The sequence below is a fragment of the Carica papaya genome, chromosome 5, assembly GCF_054855325.1.
Source record: "Carica papaya isolate Zhongbai chromosome 5, ASM5485532v1, whole genome shotgun sequence".
Lineage (NCBI taxonomy): Eukaryota > Viridiplantae > Streptophyta > Magnoliopsida > Brassicales > Caricaceae > Carica > Carica papaya.
In genome coordinates, this window is record NC_142313.1 from 34,333,995 (window position 1) to 34,345,617 (window position 11,623).

General features: G+C 32.4%; 1 protein-coding gene and 1 non-coding gene across 2 annotated transcripts; both read right to left on the reverse strand.

The window, feature by feature from the left end:
- Positions 1 to 469: 469 nt before the first annotated feature.
- On the reverse strand, positions 470 to 3,214 carry AFO (Plant-specific transcription factor YABBY family protein). The gene is made up of 7 exons (XM_022033847.2): positions 2,852 to 3,214; positions 2,563 to 2,715; positions 2,283 to 2,400; positions 1,364 to 1,412; positions 1,197 to 1,272; positions 913 to 990; positions 470 to 808 (listed from the first exon to the last, which is right to left on the reverse strand). The coding sequence occupies exons 1-7, from the start codon at positions 2,945 to 2,947 to the stop codon at positions 737 to 739; spliced, it is 642 nt and encodes a 213-aa protein (XP_021889539.1). The 5' UTR covers positions 2,948 to 3,214; the 3' UTR covers positions 470 to 736.
- Positions 3,215 to 11,059: 7,845 nt separating this feature from the next.
- Positions 11,060 to 11,166, reverse strand: LOC148265796 (small nucleolar RNA R71). The gene has a single exon (XR_015820840.1). It is a non-coding gene; the product is annotated as a small nucleolar RNA R71 (small nucleolar RNA).
- Between the last annotated feature and the right edge of the window lie 457 nt (positions 11,167 to 11,623).

Below are 11,623 nucleotides of genomic sequence, written 5' to 3' on the forward strand. Positions count from 1 at the left end.
AAGGAACACTTGCAATCAAACTGGTTAATTCTAAAGCTACTTATAATATGCAGAAAATTCCATCTTCATATCAAAGATACAATATTAGGAAAGACAAACATTGAGCATATCAACATTATAACCATTAAATACTAATAGAATATACACGATCTTGTATAATTACTGTCTGCTACAAACAGATTAATGCACCATTTTCATGGTACACTTTCATAGACAAGCAATATTCTACTTATGCAAGTCCGTGTCCGAATTTGGCAACTGCATGTTTAATTTGGAAGTAGTAGTCATAAAGTGAGAAAACCATCAATAAGAAATCCAAGAAAGGTATACAGAATTCTGGAAATTGAGTGATGGAAATTAGTTAGCGAAGCTAACAATGATTAGCATGTATATATATATATATGTGGAAACGTTAATGTGACATAACAGGAAGATATATAATTAATTTAGATGGAGAAGAATATGGACATGGAGAAAAGTCTTGAAGATGCTGAGACATTCCATGTGGTTTTTCTAGGGAGATCATCACTTGTTAGCTTTCAAATGATACAAACTTAAACCCTCCAAAATCCTCTCCCACATCGTTACTAAGCCAAGCAAGTTTAAACAGTTCTCTAATTTATAAAAAGCTTAATACCAAAGATCACCTGGTGATGATAAAGGCGTACAGTTAAAGAAGAAAATAGACTAGAAGAAGAAGAACACAGAAACCCTAATTCTCGACCCTGCTTCAGTCTTAGTAGGGGGTCACAGTGCCCACATTTGCAGGAGAATAGAACCCTTCTTTAATGAGCACGTCCTCTCCTTCCTAAATAAATACTCTAAGTTAATATTAAATAATATATATATATATATGAAAATAAAAGAGCCATGTGAATTGATTAAAGATTTTAGGGTTTTAATGTAAAGTACCTGTTGGCGCACGTTAGCCTTTTTCACGGGCTGGTGGTCAGGCATAAGTCCGAAATGTATGTGCGGGAAGTGGGCCCACTGCAGCCATAGTACCAATTGGGAACTTTAATATATCATTCATTATTCAAACAAAGTATTTGATTAGTAAAAGTCATGCCTTCTTCTGCTTCAATATATATATACACTATAACCCTAATCACTCTGTTAAGAGAAATGAAACCCTAGCAAGCTAGCATCATAATAAAGCCCTTAATTTCCATATATTCATTTGTTCAGGATCTTACATTCTTTGCTGCAGCACTAAATGCCTCTCTGTGGCTTATATCAGGATTCCCAGCTTTGATGCGTTGGATCTCGTCTCTGCAAAATTCGTATAGAGTAATACTATAGATGAAAAAAGCATAATAAATTTACTGTATTAATATTGAATATATATACAATCAGGACTCACTTGATAAAGCGGTTATAGGCAGATGGGACTCTCTGTCTCTTCTCTGGAGCTGGACATGGAGAAGAAAGACAAATCAAACGCGGACAAAAACAACAGACACATTAAAATCAATTCGCTGACTTTCTGTATCTGCATCAACTTACTTATTATCTTTTCTCTCTCCATCATCACTTCATCATTATCTTTAACCATCTAATCCGTGGATTCTATATATCTATATTTCCGGGGGATAAACTACTTATCTCCTTCTCTGTCTCATTCACATTTGGGCAAGCAAACAACCCATGCACACTCATAATTAAACAAACTCCAGTTTTTTTTTTTTATTTTTTTTTTATGTTAGGGTTAATAATAACAACGTGAAGAGTTCAACTACTAAGAAATGGTGGTGGGTTTTGGCTTACTAACTTCCTTTAGAGTCTAGACATGGAAAGCTCATTTCTGAAAAATTAAAAGCAAGTTAGCCATGTCTGTGGGTGTGAGATGATCTATTATGTGAATATAAATGACATGAGGAGGAAGAAGGCTAAGAATTGAAATAAATGTGGTAAAGATTCCTGTCACTTGGAACAAACCAAGAAACATTAGCCTACGCACGGTTGACAGGTAAGCACAGATCGCAAAGGCATAGCTCTTTTCACTTGAATTTTCTCCAACTACATGTCTTTGTGGAATAAAAGTTACGGTGAGTGGAAAAGACTTATGTGCTATCAGAATTTGAGAAAGATCTATTGACTTGTTTGAGAAAAAAAATTAATGTGGACCTCCAAAAAAAAAGACATTGACCTAATTCTCATTTGTAGGTCTGATCATACATAGTAGAAAAACACCACGTAAAGTAATTAGAGAAAAAAGTGACCTTTCAAAAAAAAAAAAAAAGAAGAGAGAGAGAGAGAGAGAGAAATATCAAGAATCTCACGTCTATTAACGGGTGGGGGTTTAGGGATCTCCTCAGCTCCTCCTCGAATTGGCAGAACAGACTCATTTGGGCAAGGCTGACTGATCAGCATATTGGATGGCGCATTACGGATCTCTTCCTGATGTTTCCAGATTGTAATTATGTTAGGGCAACAGCAAGTTTCATGTAAAGAAATAAAGCTAAATGAAAATAAAAAAAGGGGAAAAAAGAACATTCATGTACTTAGAAGAAAGAGAGATCAAAGATGGGATTTTGTTGCAACCCTAATTAGTTGGTGTACCAGAAGAGTTTGAGGAGTAAAGAAAGGGTGGCCCAAGTGAAGCTGATTAGCCGCAGGAAGGAGGAGAGCACGCATGTTGACAGACAGAAGATTGGTGCAGTGACCACATCGAACCGTCACGGTCTTGAACAAGCTTGTGCAAGGAACACTGACCTAAAATATCACAACCGCAAAAAAAAACTTAGGGAAAATCCAGAAAAAATTAACAAGGCCAATGAAGAGGAAGAAGATGGGGGGAGACAGAAGATAAGGAAATGATGGGGACAGTATAAGTAACGAGGAAGAATACGGCGAGGACAGTGTCGCAGAAGTTGCAATGGACATAACAGAGCTGGTCGGAGGGAGAGAGGTGGTCCGGTGAAAAAGCAGCTGTTGAGGACGACATGATCCTCTTGATTCCTTTGAAATCTTTTTTGAGTTGTGATTTGATTGATTGATGGATTGACGGATCAGTATATTTGATAGACAGATATATATATCTATATGTAATCCCCACCTTGATCTGTTGATTCCTGAGTTCACTTACTATATAGATATAGATATATAAAAGAGCATAGGGTTAGAGAGAAAGGAAAGAAATACAGAAAGCAGCATTATAGTAGAAGATATAAGAGACCCAGAAAGTGTCTTCTCTCTCCCTCTCTAGATTTGGGTGTATATGTAATAATATTTATTATAATTGGAGATGTACATGTTTTTGTGCAGAAGCTGTTGATGGATCATAAAATTAACAGAGGGTGAGTAAAGGAGAGAGATGTTTTAAAGGGTTGAAGTTAAAGAGCAAAAAAAAAAAATGAATGGTTGGTATTCCCAATGGGTTTGTATAGAGAGAGAGGGAGAGAGAGAGAGAGAGAGAGAGAGAGAGAGAGAGAGAGAGAGAGAGAGAGAGAGAGAGAGAGAAGCAGAGGCGGCAGAGGTGGGGGAGAGGCAGAGAGAGAAAGAGACGTGTGCATGAGAGTGATTAGCTTTGGCTCATTCACCTGTTGTTTTCATAGTTAATGGGTTTTGATGCCTTTTCTCGGTTCTCTACAATTCCATGGTGCCCCTCCCCCCATTTTGAACACCACATATTTCATATCATATATTATTATTATATCATATAATACTGAATTTATTAAGAATAATAAAAAAATTAATTCTTTCACCCATAAATTTTCACCCTTTATTGACTTTCTTTTAAAAGTCGTGTCCATAAAGATAACATATTTATAATATTTGAAAATTTAAACCAGCACGTATTTCGTTGAGAGAAATGGCAATTAATATAGAGTAAAAGGTACATTGACTTATTTATTTTAATAGTTTGCAAATGGGGCTTCTAATTGCTTGAACCTCTTTTCTCGCTCAAGAGAGAACATAATTACCTCAAGAAAATGAGTTGAATAAAAGATACATGTACTCTAATCAAATAAAATTATGAACTTGTTTTTATACGATTATAATTTAATGCAAGACAATAGACTTGTATTTTATATATATATATATATTCTTTTTATATAAGAGATATTTTAGCTAGAATATGAAATGATTTATTCATTACTTACAAAATATACACTTAAGATATTCTTTACACAAAAATATATGTTAACAAGGTCAACACTCGATTAAAAGACTTTCATGATAATGGAGAGTTTGCAAGATATATCAATGCATCATTCATCTAACTCATCCTTAAGGTTGACAAACCCTCAAGCCTAAAGGATTTCAGTTAATCTGACTAGTATGATGCATCTAGAAAATTTTAACAATTGTTTTTACTAGAAGATAAATGGGCTACGAGTTCAGTTATCTTGAACACTCAATTTTTTATTTATTTATCCAAGATATATAACTTTTTAACTGCGTGTTAATAGCAAATGAAGTGATCAACATAAAAGAACAAGGGCATCCTGATCCTTGAGGTAGATTTCGAGAAAGCTTAGGACTCAATATTGGAACTTTCTCGAATTTGATACTTATGAAGATGGCTTTAAGGTGAAATAGAGATGATGGATAAAGCAGTGTGTGTCTATTTTCTTCATCATTGCTTTGGTTAATGAGACTCTTTGGGACTTTTTAGTGAGACAAAGCTTGAGACAAAAGGAACTTTATCACAATTCAACATATTGGCAAGAAGCTTAAAATCTTACTTAATGGTGCAATCTCTTTAGATGTCTTGAGGGAACTTGACCTAGGGCAAGGAAAGATAAGTGTAAATCTTTTATAATCTACGTATAATGCAGTTATCTTCTACAAACCAACCCATTTGGAGATTTAAAGACTTAAGAGGATTCTAAAATGCTTTTAGTTATTTTATGAAGTTACAATTTATTTTTGAAAAAATAGCTTCATAGGTATATCTATTAAGGATGCTAACATTTTGGAAGGAACAGAGGATGGTAAGTGTTTTATGGGGTCTTTTTTTTTTTAAGATTTTCCTATAGTTTTCATAGGGAGCAAAAGGCTCAATAGTCTCAACTTTAAAGTTGATTTTAGGTAAGCTTGAAGGTAAAATTAATAGTAGGTAGGTAGAACATGTTTCTTTTTAGTGTTGCTAAGATAACCATGATAAAAATTAGTGTACTTACTGCTAATTTTCTTTATATTCTTAATGAAAATGCTCGTTTTTGTCTCTAACAGGTTAGAGGAAATCTTTAAGAGATTCTTATGGGGGAGTTCAGGGAGGGAAGGAAAACTCACAAGGTAAACTGGTACATAAGAATAGGGAGGCCTTGGCATAGGTACTTATAGGTTATAGATAAAGCCCTCTTGACCAAGTGGTTTTAGAGTTTTGTGTCAGAGGAGAATACTCGTTAGAGGTGTGTCATTATAGAGGTATATAATTACCATGGTCCTTAGTTTTACTGAACAAGTAAGTGCTCACCAAGCTTCAATATATTATAGGGGAATTACATGGGCAACTTTGTAGGTTCATGGGCTTGGATGGTTTTCCAATGATAGTGGGTGATACTTGAAGGATTTTTTGGAAGGAAAGATGTAGTATTATCGATAAGAACTTCTAACAAATTAACAATCATAGATTAAACACAATCAGCACCATAAAGACATTATTATAAACACCTATTTTAGAGTGTTTAACAAAAAAAAAACACAACATAACAGTGTAAACAAGACATATGAGAAAAGCTATTGGAACCTCTATTATAATATATAGATTGCCACTCCAGATCGATACGAGAGGAAAAAAGGCCAGACATCCAACAATGAGAATCATATATTAATTAGCCAGAAAGTGATATGTTAAAAAATAATCCCCTGAATTAACATTAATTTGAACAATATCTACAATATAGTGGAGTAGCATCAACTGGTGTTCGAGCTATCATAACAAAGCAAGGAGATTTTTCTCCTTGGCCCTACATAACCTAACAAGTCTATATGTATTTCTTTATTTATTGGTGTATTTGATTATCCAAGAGATCAACTTTTTTTAGGTGTTGTTAATGGGATTTGTAAGGCTACTAAGTTTCCATGGGACCATGCCATTTGCGACCCATGCCAATGTAGTAGTGGAGTCATTTTTGATAATCATCTCTTTTGATCTAACCTCCTCAAAATTTGCAACAGTGATAATTACTTCTTAGATTGCCATGAGTTCCATGTTAGAGTCTTTAATGTCAATATTTTCTGAAAATAACTACAAGATTGTTCCATTATGACTCTTAAAACCCCGCCAATACTAGTGTGTTTAGGTTTGCAATAATATGAAGTATCCACATTAAATTTCAAATGATTTGAGACGGGGCCAACTAATTAGTAGGTTTAAAGACTTCTTTCCTTCTAGGGATATCCTTAATAGCTTGTATATATCTAGCGAGAACATTTATCGGGTAGAACTACCCATCTTCATGTAAGGCTTTTAGCCATCAAGCCATTATGATCTTCACCAGTTCATTTATCTCTTTGCCTGATACTAGTCTTCTTTTGAAAATTACTTCATTCCAAACTAACCATATGGACCAAAAAATAGCATAAAGTAACATAATTATTACCCATTTTTTAGTAGGACCCTTAAATAAATGTAAAAATGTTGTCATGAATGAAACAATGTTGCTAGGATAACACCATGATATCCTCTATTCGCCTACGGATTCAATCTAAGTGATTCAAGATGCTTTGCATTGTTAATAAGGGTGATCAATTGGTTTTGGTTCTTATTTATAAAAAGGGCATTCATTCACAATATATAACATATAATGGCATTGATGTAAGTAATACAAACTAATAGCCTTCCTTTTAACAATTGCTAGACGAACACCTTTGTTTTTTGTGCGACTATCGCCTTTCCATAAGATTTAGCGGGTGCTTCAAAGTGTTTATTAGCATGAATTGCCTTCTAAAAAACTTTAACCAGAAACAGACTTTTGTCATCCCAATTCCATATTAATTTTTCATCTTTTTCTTTTTGCATGACAACATTTTTTAAAGTTGACATGAGCTCTTTCCACTGATTGATTTCCCAATTAAAGAATCTCCTCTCAAACTTATATTGTTGGGTTTTAATTTACCATGTGGTCTTATATGTGTAAATTATTATGCATAAAAGATTATTAAATTAATTAGACTCAGTTAAAAGTGATCTGATACAGTTAAGGATATATTAGATTTTAATACATCAAATTAAAGTGTGAGTCATTTTTATGTGTAGAAATCAAATCTGTAATTTCTAATTTTGTGATGAGCCAAATTAGAAATAAAAAAAGTTGACAGACATATTTACCTATAAATATGCGGTTATGATCCTCAAATTATACGTAGAATTTTTTTATTCTGACATCCATCACTAGAAATAGAGAGAGTGAGAGAACTTTAAAGGACTACGTGCTAATTTGAAATATCTACCACATGACGTGCAGTTTTCTTCCACTTTGGATTTAGGTATGCTTCCAATATAGTTGCAGATCTCTTGGATTTGATATAAATATGTTGGTTTTATTCAGATTAAATTTTAGATATGTTTTATTCCCTACAAGTGGTATCAAAACACATGGAAACAAACTCCATAGTTGCATATTAGCTCACTAAGGGATTACCATCCAATGTCTTTCATGAACACATCACTCTTATGATTGTTGTATCTCTTGAAGATGTATAGGTTCAGTGGGAGTTTTGCACTTTAGTTGCATTTCTAATTTAGACATGTCTTATGATAAACTTTGGTTATGAATTATATACATTTGGTTATTATTTTTAAGTTATAATGAATTTGATTTATTTTATCTTTGAACTTGCTTAAAGTTGATCTCACTAAGGTTTAAGGTATGACCAGTTGAAAATATACATGTTTAGATCACATTGCATGTAATTTTCATGTTATACATCAATGCTTGATCCATGTTATTTAGTTATATTGATATACGTGACCATTGATAGATTTAGTTACAATAAATTGATCTGATGTTGATATGATTTATGGACCAGATTATTTAGAGATGCATTCAGGTAATGATAACAAAATTATGAGTACTAATAAAGTTGTTTAATGCGCAATTATGAGGTAACCCAAGTGAGAGATTGTTGGGTTTTAATTTACCATAAAAGACTATCAAATTAATTAGCTCCGGTTAAAAGTGATCTGATACGGTTAAGGCTGTATTGGGTTTTAATGTATCAAATTAAAGTACGACTTTTTTTATCTATAGAGACTAGATCTGTAATTTTTAATTTTGTTATGGGTTAAATTAAGAATAAAACAAATTAACAGGCAGGTTTGCCTATAAATATATGGTTATGTTTTTCAAATAACATATAGAGTTTTTCTATTCTGACATCCCATCACCAAAAATAGAAAGAGTGAGAGAACTTCGAAGGACTATATGCTAATTCGAAAGATCTACTACAGGACGTGCAGTTTTCTTCCCTTATAGATTCAAATATGCTTTCGATATAGTTTTAGATCTCTTTGATTTGATATGAACATGTTGGTTTTATTCATATTCAATTTTTAAATATGTTTTATTCTCCATATATATTCCATTCCTAAGATTCATCATTCTAAATTAATAAACTCCTCTATCATGCCCCTTTTATTCACAACCATAAAAAATTCTTTGGTAAGCATTTTCCAAAGTAATCTCACCTATCCATGGTTCATTCAAAAATTTAATCTTATCTTTTATTTCAAGGATCATTATGAAACACTCAATTGGTTTGAAGTTTTGGTTATTATGTATTTGAACAGATTTAATAATGTTTCTCCAATAGGGTGAGTCCCCTTCGAAAAATTCATAAATGGTAATATTATCACATCTTGGTAGCCATAGGAATCAACTATGATTTTCTCCACAAAACACTTTCTTTTGTTTTAACGTATTAGATTTTTATTATTTTTATACACTTTTTACTTAAATTTGGAAGAACTTTTGAATGAATTTTAAGGTAAAAATTAATTTATGAATTAAATTTTTAATACAGGTTGTTATGTTGAAGAAAAGAGGAAAAAATGTTGAAAAGAGAAGAAGAAGAAAAAGTGAAGCTTTTGCCTAGGTCTAGATTTGTAAACAAGTCTAACCTAGTGACACTTAGAACAAAACGATGCCAATTTGAAGAATGAAAAAAAAAATAAAAACAAAAAAAGGTAACCAAACAGGAAAAGAGAAAGTTAAAGTTGTATAGATCTAAAGCAAAAATAGAGGAAGAGGTGTTGAGGATTCTGGGGTTTTTTCGCCTATAAATAAGTGAGGGGTGAAGCAGAAATAGAGGGAAGACAAAAACTGACAGAGTGGAGCAACGAAATTGAGTGACTAGCAACTTGCAGAAGGCAACAATTAGCAAGTGAAACATATCTAATTGTAGAGCTATAGAGAGATAGATTCGTAAAGAACCAGAGCACAATTAGAAGTGAAGGAGAACATACGCGAAATCAGAGCAAGTCTGAGGGAAGTTGGTGTGAGCAGAAGCAACGCACTTGGAAGGTGACGAGTAGAACCAGAAGAGCAGAGCAACAGCAAGTAGAGAGGAGAAATTGCATAATTTATTTATTTAATATTGGAATTGTATATTTTTGGGTAGAAATTTTTATGATTATTTTTATTAAATAACACGAATGCTGTTTGGAAATTTTTTTAGCAATTTATTTTTATTATTACCTGATTATTTTTTTCTTGATTATAATTTATGTTGCTCAATTCACTATGTCCGGCTAAAATTCCTTTATCGAAGTAATTGATGTAGCCTAAATCAAATATAAGTTTGTGGTTAAATTTTTACCTTTCTTCTGGTTGCAATTTAACTGTATTGCACTTAATTTGGTAGTGAGTATTGGCCAACTAAGACTTTGTTTATGTTTGATGGTTTTAGAGTAGTGGGAGTGAAATTTTATTACTTAAATATATATTGTTAAGCATTAATCGAGACTTGAACGAGATTAATATAGTCGAATTAGCGTAGATTAATCGAATTACCATCAATTTAATTGAATCAAATTAATAATTATTATAAAATGTTAGCAATTATTAATTAATAGATGTAGGAAATACTAGGAGGAAAACTGACAACATATTAGGATAGTTCAACAATTGCAAATTAGATTAAATTAATTGTAAAATTAAAACTTGAATGTGCCAAGATTTATGTAAAATCAATACTCTGATGCGTTTTTATTGATAATATTCATTAGTTTAATTATTTTGCTCTGATTAATTTTTTTTTTAAATTTCTCCTCTATAAATTTAATTTTAATTTCTAGATAATAGTAGAATTTCTACAATTTTGATAGTTGACACACAACTCATGTGGGATAATACTTTATTAATTACTTTATTATTTGAACGATTTTGTGCACTTGTGAATTTGTCCATCAAGTTTTTGGCGTCGTTGTCGGGCATTGTTGGTGTCAATATCAATACCAAGTGTTTTATTATTAATCTAGAGTATTTGTTTATTTATTATTATTGTTATTATTATTTTTTTATGAGCATATTACACATTTTTCTTTCTTGTTCTCAGTTGGTATATGAGCTGATCGAACAATACAGAATCGTTTCCTATAAATTTAGAAATCGAAAAGACTTATAGACAACTTAATCGGGAAAAAAGAGAATGGTTAGTAATAGAAAGGCGAGCAAGAGTTGAGATAGTTGAACACAAAGAACATGAAGGAGTATGAGATTTTTTGGACGAAAATAATAGGAGAGCACTTAGGGACTTTGCCACTCATTCTCTTGTATGAGCTACATCCAGTATCATTCGACTAAGTGTCAGTATGAAAAACTTCGAGGTCAAACCTATCATTATTTATATGATCCAAACCTCAATTCAGTTTAGGGGTTCACTAAATGATGATCCTAATGTGTATTTCTCTAATTTTTTGGAAATTTATTATACTTTCAAATAAAATGGTGTTTTAAGTAATGCAATTAGACTTAGGTTTTTTGCTTTTTCTTTAAAAGATAAAGCTCAAAATTGGTTGCATTCTCTTCCTCCAAGTATAATTACTCTATGGGAAGACTTAATTTAAAAATTTTAGGCTAAGTTTTTCCCACTAATCAAGACGGCAAGGATGAGAATTGGTATCACAAATTTCTATCAGATAGATGAAGAGATGTTTTATGAGGCATGTGAGCAATTCAAGGAGTTGATTAGAAAATGTCCTCATCATGGGTTGCCTAAATGGTTGTTGGTTCAAACCTTTTACAGCAGATTGAGCCAATAAACCAGGATCACAATTAATGCAGCTATTAGAGGTGCTTCAATGGGGAAATCCAGAGATGATGCTTATGAGCTCTTAGAAGAAATGGCCATGAACAACTATCAATGACCAATAGAAAGACTTCAACCCAAAGCAAATATTAGATCATATGAGATTGATGCTTTAACAACTCTTAACGCAAAAATTGATTCTTTATTTAAGAAAATTGATTAAAAGAGTATTAGTGTTGTTAATTCTCATGTTTAGGGTTCATTTGAAGTTTATTTTCAAGGACATTAGGTAAAGAAAGTGAGCTTTGTTGCTAAGCATTGCAAACCATCATATTATCCACACTCCAATACATATAATCCCAGGATGAGAAATCATCCAAAATTTTCATAGAGGAATTAGTAGAATGTGGTTGGGCCTCAC

Coding starts and splice junctions, on each gene's coding strand:
- AFO (XM_022033847.2), bottom strand. CDS start 2,947: ATGTCGTCCTCAACAGCTGCTTTTTCACCGGACCACCTCTCTCCCTCC. Junction 1,273..1,363: donor GCCTATAACCGCTTTATCAA/GTGAGTCCTGAT, acceptor CGAATTTTGCAG/AGACGAGATCCAACGCATCA. Junction 809..912: donor AGGCTAACGTGCGCCAACAG/GTACTTTACATT, acceptor GTATTTATTTAG/GAAGGAGAGGACGTGCTCAT.